The following is a 20,087-nucleotide window of genomic DNA, read 5'->3' as shown; positions in this document are numbered from 1 at the left end:
TTGCATCCACACGAAGGAGCAGACGCAGAAACGACAGTCAGGACGGACCGAAAATGCTCGCTGCCCCAATGTGCCGCGAAACTCTCACATTGCACGATCGCACTGTGGCACCCTTCTCCAAGATCGAAATCGACATTTCAGACTTCGAAAAAGAATTGTGCGCCACTGTTACGTGCAGATCGAGATATAACACCGTGATAGGCTTAGCGCAAAGCGCCACTAGCCTTACTAACAAAAGGCATGACAGAGACATAAGCATGGTCTTGCTCGAGGAGGCTTCGGCGTAGAAGCGACGAAGTCCTGGGTTTGCAAGGGGGCATTTGGAGATGCCTTCCCGCACTCCGCGCTCGCGCCTTCAGTACACCAAAGCCAAAAGAAAGGTCTTGCTGGGTGAAATGTTGAATAAGATGCTCGACAACTTAAAATTGTGTTTTGAGGTATCCCGACCATATAAAAAGTCAAGAATTGTTAAAGGCGGACAATGTGCATATTACGTTTAGTATCAAAATAATTTGTTGGCCTAGTTGGTTTTGCCTATCTTTCAAGCTTATTATATTCGTTACATTTAGTATCATTCATCTTTTTGAAGGCGCTGAATCGTATGCAGCTTTCAGAAGCCATAAGTCTAACATAACGCAGGCGTCGGAAACGGGAAACGGCAGCAGCTGCAGTGACGTCAAAATGAATCACGCTGCAGGAACATGAGCGGTGTAAAAAAAGTTTTTCTCTCTCTCAAAATGAATGCAACTCCTCCTTGGTCCTCAACTAGCCAATTGAAGTAAGTCATGCCACAAACAAATAAATTAAAAAAAAGCTGTTTTTATTCCTTTTACGCAGTTTCTCTCTTGTGATTGGTTTGAGCATCTAAGTAACTGTTTTTGTTGAAGTATAAATACTGGAGCTCTCTATCGTCACGACACATTTGAGAATAATAGTTCAAACCGAATCTCAAAATGTATTTACAGTCGCTCCTCGTTATTTTCTGTCTTCTAATTTTTAGTCACTCTCAAGGTACGGCTGAGGTAACTACACTACCAGAGGACGACCCGAAAAACTTTAAAGAGCAGAATGCGAAAAAGGTTTGTCATTCACTATTACTTTCTGACATTAAATATTCAAGATCATGTTTAATTACCAATGGTAGTAAGATTTTGTATTTATAACCTTCCTGTGCTTCGGTCCACTTGAATCACTAGCGCTCGGAAAGCATTTGTTACACCCGTGCAGATCGTGTGTTTCGCAAGAAGGGGTGCTGAGAGCTTAATCGTGTTTTATATGTGAGAAAATATATAAATTAGAATTTAATCTAAAAAAAGATAACATTTATCAAACATATCAGAAATTAGACGAAAGTAACCAGCTCGTACTGCGTTTTTGATCCGAACTTCTAGGTATTATTCCTCGCGCTGCAAGGGCCTCTCAGCTTCGTTGTCGTCACTCTTTTCCTGGCCTGAGCCCGCTGTAAGTGCCGCAACAAAGCTCACCCCTGTAGAGCCGTAGGTCCTAGGAGAGTCTCTGTAATGCGTTTTGTTGTAGAATTGCGCGTTTACGGTTCTGACAAGGCAGGGGGTTTGAAATTAGAACGAGAAGAGTCTGTTGTTAGTACGCCGGTTTGATCCGGTCAGTAGCCACTACGTCATTACAGCCGTTGATGTCCCGTGCGACCGTCTTGGCTTGACAATTAAGTACTCCAAACGGTTATTCGTAGGCCGGTACCAGTGGTCGACCATTTTTGTTGCGTCGCAAGAAAACGTGCTAGCACATCACGAGGTCTTGGCTAACGAACGACCGCGACGTTGAGGTGCAAGAACGGGCCAAAGGAGACGAAACATTCGTCGAAGGCAGTCGACGTAGCCATTAGGATTTCTTTCTTTTTTTTTTTCTCGGGGGAAGGCGAAGAAAATAATTGGGCAGGTAGAAGCAGTGGTGGACTAACTCGGCTGCAGAACCGCCACTTTTTGACTTGAGTGCCGGGCGAAGGACTGGGAGAACGATGAAAAGGTGGTCGGCCCACTGTTCTCGCGGGTCGTAGGCGGCGGGAGCTGCCTTCAACTGGCGGTGCAGCTGTTCCGCCATGCCGTTGATCAACTGATTATGGGCGGTGATGTGGATGTGTCAGAATTCCAAGGTGGTGATGAAAGTGGAAACAGGGTGGACTGAAATTGCCGTCCCCTGGTGGTGCTGACCGCAGCAGGGCAGCTGAAACTGGACAGCCACTTGTCGATGAAGGCTGCGGCGACTGTCTCTGTTGCCTTGTAAGGGACGGGAAATGCGTCAGGCAATCTCGTGAATCTCTCCACACACGTCAGATAATAGTGGGCTCGAGGTGATGATGAAAGGGGTCCCACTAGATCGATGTGAACGTGTGCGAACCTGGAGTCCGTTGGGCGAAAAGGTGAGAAAGGGTGATTTTGTGGCGTGATCTTGACGCGTTGGCATTGAATGCACGATCACGACAGCGACGGAAACCCACGTTCATTATCGACTAGAAGAAATAAGCAGTTATTGATTTGTGTGAAGCTGAGATACCAGAATTGCTCAGGTTTTGAAGATTGTCAAAAAAGGATATGAAACGCTGATGGTACGAATGGGTTTGACACACCAGGAGACGTTTCGCATGTAGTCGTTACCGGAGAAAAGTGTGAAGGAACCCCGGCGAACTTCAACGATCTGGAAGAGGCGCGCAAGCGTTGCAGCTCAGGAACGTCGGCTTTTGCGGTTGCCAGCTCTTTACGGTCTACCGGATCTGTTCGAGAAATAGCACAGACGAGGCACAGTGTAACCGCAGCGGTGTTTTCATAGCCGCTGACATGGCGGAGATTTAGGGTATACTCAGATATGAAAACCGAGGTTCCGGATCTCACGTGATGAGTGGTCGCTGCGGTACCGCTGGAATGCGAACGTCATGGGCTTATAATATCTAAGAACGTTTAAACTCTCTCCCTCGAGGAAGTGGCTAAAGACTTTGACGGCAAGCAGGGGCTCCGGAAGCATATATGATGTGTGGGGTCGACGTCTGGGGACTCATTCAGCTCGTGTCGCATCGTGTAGTTTACCTCTCTCTCTCTCGCGGCCTCATCTGTGGTGGGAGGGGAGAAGAGGGCGGGGAAGGGGGGGGGGGGGGTCGGAACAGCTTTGAGTGGGGGGCCTGCTCCCACTGGTTTAAAACCTGTGGGAGCGACTGCCCCTACTGCACCCCTCCCCCCCCCCCCCCCCCCCCCCCCCCCCCGGTTCCGGAGCCCTTGATAGCAACGTACATAGCCAAACGTTCGCGTGCCAAGGTACCGTGATTTGGTTCTGAATTCTTCACTTTGTGCGAGAAATCTGATTGACTGCCAGCCATTGACGTTCTGCACAAGAAGCGCACCGAGAGCTACCCTTGACGCGTCGCCGACGAGCTCCAGTTCTGCGTCCGTAATCGGATAAATGAGCATCGCAGCGTCAGCTGGCGACTTTTTCGCTAAAAAAGGCGGACGCTGCATTTTTGTTTTACTGACGAGGCGCAGAATATTGTTGCTTGGTGGCCAGCAGATCGGTCAATTGCTCTATCAGTTGTGCACAACTTGGTAAGAAAGAACGATGACAATTTAGAAGCGCTAATAATTTGTGCTATTTCTTTAGAGATGTTGAGTGCGGAAAGTTTCTGAAGGTTGTAACTTTTGTATCTAAGGGCTTGATGAGTTGCGGTGTTGCCAGATGTCCAAGAAATCTAATGGTCGTCATGCCGAAGGTGCCTTTGTCTGGGTTGATAAACACCCCATTGTCGTCGAACCGGGAGAAAAGAGTGCTCAGGTGTTGTTCATGTTAGGTTTCCGACGTGCAGCCGACTAAGATATCGTCAAGATAACTGAAGATGAAGTATAGACGTCGATTAACCGCCTAGGCGGCTTTTTGCAGACCGTAAAACATCCGCACAAACCCAGAGGCCAAATGGAATGTTGATGGCGGTCTTTGGAATTCCGGCAGACTCAACCGGAGTCTGGTCACATTCCTTCAACAAGTATATCATAGAGAATATCTGAAAACCATCAAGGTTCTTCATATTGTATCTTGTATGGGAGGTAGTGGGTACCGGTCAGACTGGGTGTTGGTAATGATGGAAGGGTAATCGCCACAGCGTCTACAGCCAACGTGATTTTCTTGTGGACCATATGCTCTGTGGAGCGCCAGTTGCTCAATAACGGACGAACGATACCAAGTACGAGCATACGGTCAAACGCGCGACGAGAAATTATCAGGAATTATCCAGGTGACCGACGCGGACAAGCGAAAACAGGGGTACCAGGTGTGACAATGTTGTGAGTTATGGTGTGCTTTCCGGCGACTCCCGGGTGTATGGCCTTGTGAGGAAAATTCGAAATATTTTTTTCATGAGCCGATGAGGCTGTAAACGCTCGAAGTCCTTTCGCCGTAGTCGTGGAGACCACGCCGTTCACGGAGAGGTGTTTCGTTAGGTCAATGAGGTGCCGTGCATGGATTTTGTCGGCCAGCTTGTAAAGGCTAAGAAAATCCGCTCCCTGGATATAATGTTGGATGTCGGCGACTGTGAACAGCCGCCGGGACGTGCAATACTGCCCAAGGTTGACTGTGAGTGACAGCTGGCTGTAGGTTGCGATGGCAGAATTGTTGATCGCTTAGAGCTGGAAGGTCGTGTGCTTGCGTCGTCAGTTCAAAAGAGTGGCCGGTAGAGCGGTGACCTCAGCTCCTGTTTTGACAAGAAAGCGATGGACCAACTACTTTGTCATGAACTAGAAGAGGCGGCTTTCCTGTAGATTAGTATCCCTTGCCGCCGCCAGTGCCCGGACTTCTAATTTACCGCCCAAGAGCAAGGTTGGCTGCACTTGCGGGCAGTTTCGCCGGAGGTACGGTGGTTCCAACACATGTCCGAGCCAGAGTCAATCTGACCGTTCTTCGGGGAGGCGAATATCTCTGCCGCACGTGAGTGGGAGCGCGAGAGCCGGCGAGAGCGGGACCTTTGGCGGCGACGCCGTGACAAAGGTGCAAGGGTTGGGAGCTGACCGGTCACGGCCTTAATGTTGTCTACAACGCAAGACCGTCGGGAGTCTTCCGACGTTGTGGTCGACGATCGGTTAGCGACAGCGCTAACGACAGACCCTGCAAGTTGTTCTGGGAGCCCAGCAACCCTCTGTGTCGCATGTACTAATACGACCCTCGCGGGCACCATTAAACGTTTGTCATTCGTTTGGTCCGTTGCTTGTCTCTCAACATGCGCGACGTTACATGGTGTCAAAATCGTCCTGTTGACTGCCACAGCAACAACATAACCCACAGCGCCCGCTATAGATGGATTCGAACATCCAGAGCGGATTCAAATGGCTGGAAAACTCGCAGGGAACTGGAACGATTCCGTCAACGAGTGGAGCTCTTTCTGGAAGCCACAGCAGAAGAGAAATGATTCTCGGCGAAACAGAAGGGGGCAATAATGTAACAGTGCGAGACGCCCTGGAAGAGTTTGACACTTTGAAATGCAATGACGCTGAACGCGGCGTTGACGGCGTAGAAATTCAAAATTCACTCCACGCCTCGCTGCAACAAGACTTATGAACGTTATATCTTTTGATCCAGGAGCAAAAAGAGGATGCGCCTCTTGAGAAATGACTTTCGGGACCTGCAACTAAAAGTTCAATCGTGCAAATTTGCCAGCCACGCCGACTCTATAATGCGCGTCCAGGATCGTGTACGGAACTGTGAACGAATAAATACGGGAACGCATGCTTCGAGAAGGAGGCTTAACTCTGGAGAAATAAGTGCAGTTCTGCAAAACGGCTGAACTAAAGCAAACGCTAAAAAGGCCTGGGAAGCACCAGAACACCTCGTGCAGCCAGTTTTAACACAACAGGAATATGCTAAAACCCAGTAAAAGAGCAAGTGCCATGAGCAGCACATACCAAGACACGGTCTCGCGAATGGAAAAGTCTGTTCTAGGTGCAAAAAGAAAAAAACACTAGGCCACGTTCTGGAGGTCGCAGTACCACGGAGACGCAGATATGAAGCAACCTACGGCAGCATGTGGGACCATGACGACTTTACCTTGCTGGAGGTGCAGGCCGTCACGGGAAACAGGGCCGATTGGCTAATAGAGACGTCACTCGATAATCAAGAGGAGACACTGAAGGTGTATACCGGAGCGCAGGTGAATATTATGCCTCACTATGTGTTCAAAAGGCTTAACAAGGCAAGACAGACGCAACCGAGTGGCGCCATCTTAAGAAGCTATAGCGGCGACCAGACCGGTCACCTAGGAACCGAGTGTATTCCGTAGTAATCAAGGCAAAAAGGGCCAGGATTGAATTCTTCTTCGTAAAGAAAGCTTGTCAGGCACATTCGAGCCTTCGGACAAGCGAAACCTTCGGTCTCGTGAGCCGTGTGGACACCGTCGCTGAAACCTTAGGCCTGGGAAAGAAGGTTGCTTTTGGACTTTCCTCAGCTCTTCAAGGGCCTCGGTTGTACGAACAAGCCACACAAGGTGGCCCCCAAAGACAGTTCCGAGCCTGTGATCAAGCCGGCACAAAGAGTACCACACATTCTGATGGAACTACTCAAGCGGGAACTGGACAGAGTTAAAGCCGCATGGATCGTGCCCAAAAGGAGTGCACCCAGTGACCAGGTAAGCCTACTGGTCACTGTCCGCAAAACGGATCTCAAGAGCAGAGTCTGCCTTTACCCAAAACATAGAAATGAGTGTCTTAAGACAGATCACTTCCAAATCCCCAAAGTAGAGGACGTTCCGGCAGACCTGGAAAAAGCTACACGTTTTTCACGGCTGGATGCAACCTCGGGGTTACAGCGAAGCTCCCTCGATGATGACATCTCAAGTATTTGAACATTTAGCACGTCTTTTCGGCGCTATCGTTACAAAAGGCTGCCGTTCGGTCTTGGCCCGTCACCTGAGGTTTTTATAAAGAAAAAAAATAGATACCGCCGATTTTTAATACTTGCCATTTGTCAAGGTGTACATCGATGACATAATCATCTCGGGAGCCGCCGAAACCTACCATGTGGCACGACTCGATACAGCTCTACAGGCCGCCCTTCAGGCATGATTCATCCTGAGCGTAGAGGATTGCAGATTTGGCATAAGGGAGGGGAGGGGGTTTCTAGTAGACAGGATTAGCACCCTTTGCCTTCAGCCCGATCAGAACATGGTGAACAGCTTACTAAATATGCTAGTCCCCAAAATGAAAGGGACGTTAAACGCGTGCTTGGTGTTTTAGCCTATATCAGGGGTGGCCAGGCTGACCCGGCCTAAGAGCCGCAAACAGAACCACAAAACTTCCAAGAGCCGCGAGGGGGGGGGGACTTTTGTTCAGGGCTAAAAACAAATCTCAGGCTACTTTCAATTTGTACGAGTCAAAAGCAGGTTAACTGTACGTAAGGTAGCAGTAGCAAAAGACTAACAAACCGCAACCTGTCTTTCGATATCAAAACGCGTTCCATTTCTCTACTTGGGTAAGTGCTCGTGTGACCGGGAGGGAGGGGGGGGAGTGGGGGAGGGAGCCGCGAGCCGCACTTTAACACGCGTAGAGCCGCGTGTGGCTCGCGAGCCGCAGCTTGGCCACCCCTGGCCTATATGGACAAGTACCTGCCTGAGTTCTCGGATCATACCACCCTTCTGAGGAAACTCTCAAGACGAACGCGGTGTTCGAGTGGTTCCTGATTCGCGACAATGAGTGGCAGAACCTCAAGAGCTCGTTGACCACAGCACGGTCCCTTGCACTCTAGAATGAGGCGCTAAATACGAAAGTGTCCACTGATGCGTCCAGCTATGGCCTGGGCGCAGTTCTCTTCCAGCGCCATTAGACAGAGTGGAGGACGGTGGCTTATTGTTCAAGAGTGCTGACAGAATCCGAATCTCGATACTCTCAAATGGAAAAGGAGGCACTGGGCAGCACATTTAACTGTGCGCGATTTCACAAATTCTTATATGAACGGCCCATAGTCTTGGATACTAATCACCCATTCCTTATCGCCATCTCAATAAAGAAAGTACGTGCCATGCCACATCGCCTGCGATGCTTTTTTTGCCAATTATTAAACTATGACCACTTGTTTAAACTCGTTCTGAGTAAAGAAGCTGATATTCGCAGATGCGTCATCGCGTGAACCGGCCGGCTCCAAAGGACACACAACCGGTACCTGATGATTATGATGCGGAAGTATGTTCAGTCGTAACTCTCCTAGACCTTGTGAGCAATATCACAATGAGCAAGCCGCAGTTGCTACACCCGATGACACTGTTTTTTTGTGTGGGTAATCAGCTGCCTTCATGAACTGCGGTCACTGCCTCAATCATTTCTTTACAGGTCGTGCGCAAAAAAAAAAATGTCAGTCCTTCAGGTCGTACTTTAAAAGGCGCTCAAGGTAGTTATTCCAAAGAATCTCAGAAGACACGTGCGAGGCTGCGTTGAGGCCATTTGCGAACAAACAAATGCAAATCAAAAGCTCACCAGTTAATGTTCTGGCCTGGATTGCTATCAAACTTTGTACAATGGCTCAACAGCTGTTCATTGCGAAAACATCATGCATACCAGCGACCAGCTGAAACACTGTCGATGAGAACAGTGCTATTTCGCGCATGGGTGCACGTTGGTGTAGTCTTACTTCCGTCTTTTGGACAAACATACCTCGACGCTTTTTATGCATACTCTAATTTCCCGGAGGTCGAGCAGCTCAGAGACAGCTCGACAGATGCAGTGGTGCGTATTATCTGCGATCTTTGCGAGGCATGAACTACCGATCGAAGTGTGTACTAGCGATGTAACCTAGTTCAGTTCCAATGCACTTAAATCTTTGCACTCATATATGACCTTCAGCACGTCCCTCCGAGCCCACACTTACCGCGCTCAAACCGTCTAACCGTGAAAGGCATACATACCGTTAAGAGTATTGCGAAGAAGCACACTCATTCACACGAAGACATCATACTAGGCCTTCTGAACTACAGGTCTTCACCGCTGGAGGATGGCCGATTCGATCGACAAGTGAACTTTTGATGGGGAGACGAATAAGGTCGTGCTTACCCGACTTCATGGAGCAGGCTCCATAACCATTACACAAGCGTCAGCAGAGCAGTTGTTGCTTAGACCACTCTAGGAGATAAATGTGAAGAGAATGGTACGCTTGACAGTAGAGAACTGCTGCTCCAGGGTAGGCAAAGGTCAAGACGTGGTGCCTTTATATCCTACCGGGTCGTCACTGAGAGGGGCAGAACGTTACGAACAAACAAAGGGCGCATCCTTCCCACCCTCGAGGATCTTAACACAGAAGAGGTAGAAATTGATGGTCCAGACCACAAAGAGGTCTCTCACAGCACTTCATTGACGTCGACATATTGTCCTTCATTCCTAAAGGAACCTATTGAAGTAGGCTCGGCATTTCCACCCCCAGTGGGAGTGAATGTGCCACCTTTGGACTCTGCTAGAGGGACATTACAGCGCACATTGAGCATCTCCCTCAGAAGCTGACGTATAACGAAGCTTTTCGGCGGCAGCCGTGACGATCGTTTCAGCCCCTATGATAAGGGAGGTGTAGAGGCAAAGCCTTTAAGTTGTTTTGGCAACCCAGTCACCCATTTTATAGTTTTGGAACGTTGCTTGACTGAGTCTTCAATATTTCGTGACGTTGAACAGACGTTAAATAAAAAGTTAACCTTCACTAAGCAAAGATAGTGAAGGTTAAACAGAGTGAATTTACTCTAAAGACTAAAGTATCCTGCCGGACAATACAAACTCAGATATCTGAAAAGATTCGTCATGTAGGAAACACCAGTGTCACTAGGTTCGTTGCAATAAGAAGTATGTTAAGTAAACAAAGACGAGATCTAGTTGAACTTTGGTGATTTGTATAGAAAGGAAAAGGCTTTTTGTCAAAATCAAGAAATGAACTGGAAAGCTAAATATTTAAGACAAATGTTTGGAAGCTTGAGTTCGATTTTGTCCCACCTTGGTCAGATCAAAGTGTTGGGTCCGTCGTTTACAAACTCACGAAGCTCTGACATGGTGAAGGAGGGTGAAGCCTTGCAGGTTTGCTAAGGATTCTCGAACCGAAAGGAGGTCGACACAACTTGCCTCATAAAAGCCACGGTCTTCGATTTTTCTTCTTTTTTTTTTTTTGGAGGGGGGGGGGGGGGGGGGCATCCTGAGATCTGGCAACTCAGTCCTGGTTTAAATCGGGTTACCCAAGCGGCTATACCAGGCTGCCAACACCGCTGGCTCTCTTGCCGAATCCCGTGCCTTGTTCCTCGTGCTTTCCACAAACGTTCTTTTTATTATTTTTATTCACATAATATCACCTAGCCTCGAAGCTTTTCTGCAAAACAGCCATGTTTAACTAGAAAATTTCTGTATTGCAGACAGGACTTTAATATATTTTATCAAAATTGAAATGTGTCTTAATCTTAGGAATGAAACGAAAAGACAACGTGTTCAGCGGATGCACGATTACATATTTATCCTTACAGTTACTTATTCTTATTATTCATTCTGAACAATAAAGACTTACTAAATTTAGCTACATTTGGCGACACGTAACGTCACCAAATGTAGCGGCGATGTGAACTTTTTTTTTACACTTTTCTGCAGCGTCCCAATCAATCTAACAGAAGCCAATCCTATAAATACAACGTTTTGTGCAAAAACAGCCAGTTTTAATAGATCCATGAAACCTTATTTTTCGATAGAAAATGAACTGGAGGTCGTCTTGGTGCTGCTCAGAGTGCGAATGAATAATAGACAGACAAGACAATGGACGACACAAGCACCTCTTTCAGAGGAAGATGCACGTCTTGGCCACTTACTTCCGCAATCTTTCTACGTACCCTGTTCTTTAGGGGTTGCGCGCTAGAGCTGTGAGGACTCTAGAATTGTTAATTACTAACAATGTGCTTAGGTTCATCGAGCACCTCGGGGGCGCAATATCGCACGCAGATTGCTGGAAACAGTTGTTCAAAATGACGCAGGCTTATAGTGCTGATGAGAAAACTTGCAATGGTAAATAAAAAAAAGTGTAGCGCGCCTGGGCTTTCAGCTAGCTAATTGAAGCAAGTTTCGTTTAAACGCAAGATGAGGTTTTGAGTTTTTGTGAATCTTGTTCACTAGCAAATGGGTGCAGTACGTCAGTTGCTGTTTTCATTTAAAGTATAAATACTGCAATGTCCGATCGTTCAAAGACAAATTGCAAAGTCGTTTCAGATTTAATCTATAGAGTTATTTTTAATTATTTTTCGCGGTTTCTTGTTTTTTACTGGTTTTTGCTTTGAAGATTAAGCGGAGACCATACCTTTTTTCCCCTACCAGAATATGATCTAAACAACTACGCTGATCAAAATACAACAGCGGTACATTTTTGACAATTGTATTTGACTTCTTGCTATTGGCACAGCAAAGAGATATCATAAAAGAAAATAGATATTTCAGCGAGATGTTCAGCTGTATCATACCTCTAAAAAAAAACCTAATGAGAGTAACGCAAATAACGTACTTATGTAACGACATCTCCAACTGAGGACCGATGTCTCCTGTCATCACTCCGGGTGTTACGGCCGAACCTATATTTTCTTTCAGGAGGGTAATATATAAGTTGTCATAACCATGCTCTAATATAGTTTTTCAAATAATACATTTTACATTAGCGACATAACGTATATTTTATAAATTTTAAAAATGTTAATTCAAAGCAAACTTCTGTTTTAATTTCCAGCAAACCTGAAAACCAAATACAAAAAGGCTGCTTTCATGACATTGCAAGTGACTAAGAATATTTGCGTTTTTTTGTTGATATCTGAATGAACGTCTGACTTATTTCTTGTTATACACAATGTTTGTTTTTTGTGTATTTACTTCTTTTTTCACTAGAAATTAAAAAAAAAATTAAGTTACATTTTAGACATTCATATGCGTTATTTTTGTCTAAACATCTCGTTTTTTGATCGGTCAGAAATAAACAAAGGAAAAGCACGTTTTATTTCATCTCCCGGAGCGCAAAATTGAGGATTCGAGCAATGGGTGGTTACTTTCCTGTGAGACATTCGGCGTGTCATTCAAAAGTTCACCTTCCTTTTGGAAACAAAAAAATTAATACGACCTGAATTTGCGTGGTTTAATTAACAATATTATCCTCAGTGGAAACCAGCAGGTGTCCTAATTTACACGGCAGAACCAACCGAAAACAGGTGACCAGGTCACCGTCGTCCTCTAGGATTGTTTAGCCGTGAGGGGCTGGACAATCGCAGCTGGTTGCGATGTCCGGGTCCCCCTGTCCCACTCGGGCAGGTCGTATAGCTTTTGGCCCAAGGTCTGTGAAAAATAGAAACAGATAAGGCGGAGCCACGTAGTTAATAACCCAAATAACTAGACATTGTTGGATTATGCGTTTTGAGCACAGCACATACGTGTATGTTTTTGGAAGCTACCATAACAACACTGTAGTGTAGATAATGCGAAAAGCAACGCGCGACACACAGGTTTGTATTTTCAGAATGTCTGAAAGAGAAGCACTGTTATATCAGTTCGATATAAGTCCTGATTTTTATTGCTGGTTTTTGGCGGGATTGAAGCTGTAAATAAAAAAGTAATAACACGAATCAGTCCTAACTAAAAGCTAAAAGACAACAGTTTTTTTTTCGGAAGCCATATGCCATGATTAATCTTCAGTTACACCAATATGAGTATTATTTTGATATAGGATGTTGTTGTTATATTTTAGCTGGTTGAATTAGGCGGAACACACTGGGTCAAGAAACGAACGTACGAAGTGACGACGCCAATGGGAAACCCAACATGTGAATATGCTAAAATCTACGGTGAGACGACGACGGGAGATGGCTACACCTTGGAACTGGGAGCTAAATTAGGATCCAAGTAAGCAATATGTCTTGATTTCTGCTTCATCTAATTTAGCAATAGGCAAAGACAATCCACAAAAGATAACGCACTAGGAAGCGTCAAGTGAAAATAGAAGTATAGCAAATCAACAAGACAAAACACAATATATCGGACTTGCATATATGAGCGCCCTTAGGTGTAAATAGATTAGAAAAAAAAAACATTTACAATTTTTGTAACTGGAAAAAAGAAATTGAGAGTGAGGCAGTTATGGATGCAACTGTCTGAAAGATTGTATCATAACTGAATAGACTATTTTCAAGTGTGCGCGCCATCTAGTAACTGCTGCGTCAATTATGCGAGCACGCCATTGTTTTGGGCAGGCACTCTGAGCTTATATTGGACACGAGGATTGCGTAAATGTTAGGCGAGAACTCGCATCTAACCCCACACCTCGTGCCCAAGAAACGGTGAACGCCATTGTTGCTTGGCGGACTTTTAAAAAAGGGTCTATTTTGAGTGCTAAACATTAGGATACCCTGCAACCGAAAATGCCTTTAATTTTGTAAATATATTTACATTTTAACATTATCGCGCGGAAAGTAATGGTTAGTAACAATGGGGTGACAGTTGAACAGTTCATGAAGCGAGCAAAAACGTCCTAGGCTTCTAACGCGAGAGTGGTATTTGTTGAATCTCCTTTTTAACACAGAATGCCGTTCCGCTAATTTCTATCAAAATTTAAACTAGCCTGAGCATGCTGACAAAAACTAAGACACACAACAGGTTTTGAGCTACCGTAGACATACATTGTGTGGTTGCGCTAGCCCTGCACAGACCCGCGCCACCCTCATCCAACAGATAGAACAGACGCAACCCACGCACTTAGTGTGTTTTATAGCTCAACACGTTCCATCTCTGTTGGCCTTTGCAGCAAGACCATGCTAAGATTATATTTTTTTAACGCAGTAACTATTTTATTTGTTCGTACTGGATTGTTTTAAACAGCTCGAGGCTCCTGTCTTTTATTTGAACTGTCTTTTTTCTATAACAGGTGGACATCAAAAAATCAAACATTGTTGTTCAAAACCACTGGCCAACATCCGGCACCAAACGTACTCCTGTTTAGCAGACTACAGGGTATAGTTGATTCATTATAAATTTAACTGTAATTAATTATTGTGTAGTGAAGATTATAGGTTATTTAGGAAGGCGACTCACGAAAATCCTCTGCGAGAGTTTTATGGTCATGTAACTACATAATCAGAGCACGTGACAGTAGCTATCATAAAGAGCTTGCAGGAATCCGTAGTATAGTACCATTATAAAATTAGTGAAGCCAATATCAGTATAAATTTGACTGGCTATTCTCAACCTACTAATTAAATCAAACTCACCTATGTAGGAACATGAATTGTTACATGACATAAGCATTTGAACATTGCAATGAACGCGAAACTATTAAGGTGGTTTCTTTTAAAATCAAACACGTGTGTCGGATTGGATACTGTCGTGGATGGAACAGTTGCTCGGCGAGCGTAAACTGAAGAAAAAAGTTTAATCAGCAAGCCAATGCCAGAAAAAAAATAGAGCGTCGAAACAGAGGCAGCGAAGTCGCGGCGTCAGCGTGACAGCTGGCTGGAGCGAGACTTGCTAGAGAGAGAATGAGGACGAGCCGGGCAAGATTAGGCTCAGCTCCTTTTCTACTGCACTCGGAATCTCGGATTTTCGACTTAGAATATTCGAGGGTGTGCTAGGACGAGACCGGCTCAGCAAGGTCATGCTGGCCTCACTAACGTTTATGTTAGGTTTAAGAGTATACTTGAATCTTTTGGAAGTACGAAGAAGCGTTTCTTCTCGGTCTTCCACGCTGTAATACTTTCATTTGCCTCAATAAAATTTATTGTAGCCACATTTTTATGAGAAACGAAGTCACTCTTTGCATTTGTTTAGAAACAGCATTTTTCTCCACAAACATTCGGAAGTGGAGCGGGGTGAAACGCTACATTCTTGCTGCTTGATTTTTGTACCCAGGTATTTTGTCGGTCGTTATAAATAGATAAAAACGAAAACACACCCAGTATTTATTTTTACTTTGAACTAATCTGCTTTGGCATATTTAATTTCATAAATAAAATGATGTGAAACACCGCATGTTTGATGCTTTGGTGACATTACAGGAGCCTTGTGTATTAGGACAGATGACACATTTTGCTTACTAAATAATATAAGCCTGTACCTATAGATATGCTGTCGTCTGGCGCCACTTTAGTTTAAGTTATTTTTACAAGCATATTTTATATAATTCTTTGCTTAGTGAAGAAATAAAGGTAGTCATAATTTTAACCCCCTTTATGAAAAAAATTCTTTTTTTTTTCTCCCTTATTTTTTTATTCTTCGCAATAATCTTAGCTTTTTATGAGTTAAATAAAATTTCTCTCTTTTTGTTTTATTTTCTGTAGAAGTGCGCATATACGGATATACGCACCGGAATCGGAAAAAGGGTAGCTTCGCAAGTTGAAGTTTCTAGCCTTAAAATGCAAAGAGCATGGGGTTCGGAAGAGTTCGGGAGGTGAGGGGGTGACGGAGAGTGGCGCTAGATGGAGGGAGGGGAGTGGACATGTCTTGTGGGTGTGCCCCTATCAAGACAAAAAGTCTGCCCCTACGTCCCGCTGTTCCGACGCCAGCGGCTACGCATGCTATTTCTTTCTTTCTTGGCCAAGGGATTAAGGGGGAGGAGGGGAGGGGTTTAGTTAGTTATAAATTGATGAAGGTAAAAAAAATTTTGCTTCTAATAAATTGCGCTAGGTATGACTACATTTTTTCATTACGAAATTTAAACATTAATACAAATTATTTTGTAAAAAGATATTAAACTGATACTAGTAAATAGCACTTGTATATGTCTACTTGCATTTAGTATTTAGTAAGCAAAATGTATAATGAATCCTAAAATAAAAGGCTACAAGTATGTCAGAAAAAGCGCTTAAGACACAATGTATGGCTTCTTTTAATATTTCGCATCAAATATGCAAGAGCAGTCTAGTGTAGAGGATCAAATAGGCTTTGCGTCAGATATTTACAAGAAATATTACTGAGTGCTCGTTTTTCCCCAGTTATAATGACTGACAGAACTAAATAAAAAAAATCCAGCAACCAAAAATTTATATTTTTCATGGCACCAATTCCAATTTTTTTTCAAGATTACTTTTTTTATCCCATTTTAACTAGTCGTTTTTTATTAGGGTAATGAGGCTATAATGTGTGTTTTTAATGCAAATCAAGATAACCACATTGACAAGCGTGTTTGATTTCAAGGGAACCCACCTTGCTATGAGCATAAATATTATGTATATCAAATACAGCTGCTGAGATTATTTTCCAGCTTTGATAATTTTATTCCAGTAATTATCTCGTAAAAGTAACAACCTGCCTTGACGTGGTAACAACTACAAACACGTGCGTCTCTTTACCCCAAAACTTTTACAACCGTCAGAACTGCGCAGGGGTCCAATTTATGTTCAAATATATTTTACATAGCGAGTCTATACTGGTTTTAGTACTTCGGACGTTTAAATCTGAAAATATATTACACACTTTCTGCCATTTTAAGCACTGATAGGACAAGCTATTTTTGTCGCCAAGTATGCATAATTAATGTCATGGTTTTCATGGGTAACTACACAATCTTATACGAGACGCCTTTTACATTTATAATACATATTAAGGTCACTAAACAAGCTCTGACAAGTAACTAAAACAGATATTCAAATGTTGGCTGTGTCCAAGCCCTGCTTTGAAAACTTACATATGTAACACGATATACACATAATAATGCGGGCTTAATAAAAGTGACTCGCGTACTTTTCCAGCTGACGGACCACTGGGTCATCCACTACTATACTCTGATTACAAAGTATGCCACATTGTAAGAATATTGAAAAAGGATTCGCCAGGTAGGTTCGCGCTTCTTTTTAACCCAGAATGTGCTAGCGACATAAAAGGGAATTATGATGTTTTGTGTTGATTTATTTTGTTCACTCAACTCAGTGAATATAGGCTTGCTGGAGTCAAGACAATTTTGATGTTTCTTAACAATTTCCATTTATACGAAGACAATGAAAGCCGCAAGAAAGATAGAGTGTACATGCCTAGTAGTAATTATTAGAGGTCTATGCCTGGACTTAAAATATTTTATCAGTACAATTTTGGATATTATGTTACTACTGTAGCTTTCCTAGAACCACCATGGTTGGCAAGCTGAGAGGGGGGGGGGGGGGTTCGAATTCACTAAAAGAAGTTAATGACGGCAATTTCTGGTTAGGCATTGGTACGAGTAATTTGTTTATCCTCTCTGATTATTTTTAAATTTTTGCCTCGGCACTTGATGTTTGAAACTATTCACGACTTATTATATCTCTTTCGTGCGACAAAAATAGACATTATATAGCGTATTCCACCAGGGCAACTTGAGGAGAATTTATATGCTTGATATATTTTGAAACATGTGAGAACGAACGCTAAAGGAGTCGAATGAATGTTAAAAAATAACACGTTGTAAAAAATATAAGTCTAAATAAAAGAACAGCCAAGACAATTGAAACGTGTATTGTATAAATGTTCAGCATAACATTTGTATTTCTAAATGTGCGCGAACTGTAAACACAAGCTCAGCCAGTCTGCCGAACTATAAAAAAGTAGTTTTGTTTACGGCTTGCAATGCATCATCAGTGGAGCTTCCGGAAAAATACATAAGCAAGTGAGACTCACCCTAAATCAGCCACGCATACCAAGGGGCCCAAGAACCCCAAATTGCTTGGCAGTTCCTTTACTTTTTTGGGGGGAGGGGAGGCGTATTGTGTTTAGGGATTGCTGGGCTTATTTTTATAACTGCTTGCGAAGCAGGGTGCTTTATTTCACGATTTTAACTTTTATACGTGGCTTGAGGCACGAGAGATGTATTAGCACTTCAACTTTATGTTACATAACAATTTTCTGTACATTCCAGAAACTCAAGAATACGTTTAGATGGAAAACGTGTTTTCAAGGTTTAATTTTATTATTAATGGCGACGTCCGGAATCCTGCGAATAATGATAGCACCTTTTGCAATGAATACAATTATTTGGCAGTGACAGGTTGCAAGCGCCTGTCGTTATTGGATGTTGATTTGCATTTTAATTACACAAGCGTTACAAAAATTTATTCTTAATCTTTTTGGGATAACATTCAAACATTTCTGAGCAACGTGTTTTATCTGTAACCGTTCACCCACGCTTTGCGCTAGGCATTCATCTCAACCGATCATTCCCAATCACCATAGCGTTAGAAATATTGACATCAGCAAGATATAAGTAAGTGTCTTAAACTATATGTTTTTCAACCCTACCGTCTTATTCAAACGGCAACTTTTTATGCGAGTTTCTTTTTTTTTTGTTTTTTAAATCTGTGTAGAGTGGGTATTTTTATGCAGACTATATTGGTTCTTGTTACTCGCTCCGTGGCACGCGTCTGTATTTGAGTACATGCTGCACTGCTGCTGCATTTTTAGGGTTGTTGTTGTTGTTAGAACGTTCTTTATTGCCCTGTTATATATAATATATATATATATATATATATATATATATATATATATATATATATATATATATATATATATATATATATATACCATACATATAATGCACCATTGTCGGCTGCATCGGTGCGGGCCTAAGGATCTGCCGTTGCCGTCATGGCGGTCTGGGTGGGTGTTGGTCCCAGCGCCTTCGGCTGCTGCAAAGTCGTCCACCGGGGCCATCGTTGTCGTAGACGAACTCCGCCAGCTTTGTCCACAGCAGGGAGACGATCGTCTTGTCACGACTGGTGGGCAGAATCCAATCGACATACGTCGCCGGACGGATCTCGTCTGGGAGTTCCTCCAGTTTCGTTTTCCGAAGGCTAGCGTGGCGCTCGCACTCCCAGACAACATGGGCAGTTGTCGCGGTCTTCCGGCACCGGCAACACACCCCCTCGTCGGGATCGTCGCCGAAGAACTTATGGCGCAGCGCCGGGGATAGGACAGTGTTGGTCGCGAGGCGGCAGACGAGGGTCTGAGTGCTCCTCGGTAGGTCATTCGGCATCGAAGGAACGGGACGCAACTGCTCGTCCGGGCGTTCCTCCCGCTCCTCACAGAGGTGCCGTAGGGTTCTCCGCCTTCGCTGTTTAGCACTTTCCTTGACGACAGACGGGTCGGCCGGGCCGGCTGCCTTGCCGGGGGCGTGGACCAGTCATGCAACTTATAAGCAGGTTTTTTTCCTTTGTTTTTCCCACATTATGTTTGTTGGAAAATTAAAAAAAAATATATTCGCGGTATTATCTAAAAATATATTCTATGAAATAAAAGAATAGGCAAAGCTTCTGACCAACCATTACCCCTTTCAGATTACCGTTGTGACTTGCTACTAACTAACGAGGCTGCAAAAGAAAGCCCACCCGCTGCTTGCGAAGCGAAGTTTCAAGAGTATTGCAAAGGTCCTTGGTATGAATCCTACAAGAGTAATTGTGACGAAACAGGACCAAAAACTTCCTGAAGTCGCACTTGAGGACTATAGAAATATATCTGTAGTTTAATTAATCTTTAAATAAAATGGCACGGTATAAATATTGAATTTGTCTCAATGACGTTGGAATTGTTTAATGAGCGTAACGCTGCACCTATAAATGTATATAAATATTAAGGCTGTGCATGAACAAACACGTTTTATCGAACAATGAGTGACTTTGCATTTATTAAATTGACTGTTACTCGGTGAAATGCAGCAAAAAAGTGTTAAATTATTGTGAAATTTTAAGTATAGAGTGTACAGTTGGGACACATAATAATTGAGATTCGCATATCCTCATCAAAAGGCTTATTTTTGTATAGCCTTAGTAGTAACAGTGAGCAGGGGCGTGCACAAGGGGGGGGGGGGGGGGGAAGAGCAAGGGGGTTCTGGCCATTGCTTTTGAGTAGGTTAAAGCGCAGATTGAATTAGAACATTTTTTTTTTTTTTAGTTTGTTCGATTTCTAAAATGTGTTTTTTGCTTCAGCAATACAAATGGCTGGGACGATGTCGAGATTAAGAAATATCAGGTCCTCAAAACATCGGCAGCAGATTCCAGAGGATGAACGGAATCCGTTCGTGTTTCTTCTCGGCGAAGAGAGAAGTCAAGGCCGCGCAGCTAGAAATCTTATGGCGGTGCTGCGGGGTGTCTATGGCTTTAG

General features: G+C 43.9%; 1 protein-coding gene across 1 annotated transcript; it reads left to right on the top strand.

Annotated features, from left to right (window-relative positions):
- Window positions 1-953: 953 nt before the first annotated feature.
- LOC120843587 lies at window positions 954-19,413 on the top strand. The gene is made up of 5 exons (XM_040214992.1): window positions 954-1,079; window positions 12,724-12,878; window positions 13,897-13,982; window positions 16,715-16,798; window positions 19,265-19,413. Exons 1-5 carry the CDS (start codon window positions 954-956, stop codon window positions 19,411-19,413), a joined length of 600 nt encoding a protein of 199 aa, XP_040070926.1.
- Window positions 19,414-20,087: the final 674 nt, after the last annotated feature.

Source organism: Ixodes scapularis, unplaced genomic scaffold (assembly GCF_016920785.2).
Source record: "Ixodes scapularis isolate PalLabHiFi unplaced genomic scaffold, ASM1692078v2 PGA_scaffold5__190_contigs__length_132052651, whole genome shotgun sequence".
In the NCBI taxonomy this organism is placed as follows: Eukaryota; Metazoa; Arthropoda; class Arachnida; order Ixodida; family Ixodidae; genus Ixodes; species Ixodes scapularis.
This window is presented reverse-complemented; position numbering and strand designations above follow the sequence as displayed.

Bases quoted from the DNA above. Each gene is read 5' to 3' on its own strand.
- LOC120843587 (XM_040214992.1), top strand. From the start codon at position 954: ATGTATTTACAGTCGCTCCTCGTTATTTTCTGTCTTCTAATTTTTAGT. The intron at 12,879-13,896 runs GTAAGCAATATG...TTTCTATAACAG, and splicing joins GGAGCTAAATTAGGATCCAA to GTGGACATCAAAAAATCAAA. The intron at 16,799-19,264 runs GTAGGTTCGCGC...TACCCCTTTCAG, and splicing joins ATTGAAAAAGGATTCGCCAG to ATTACCGTTGTGACTTGCTA.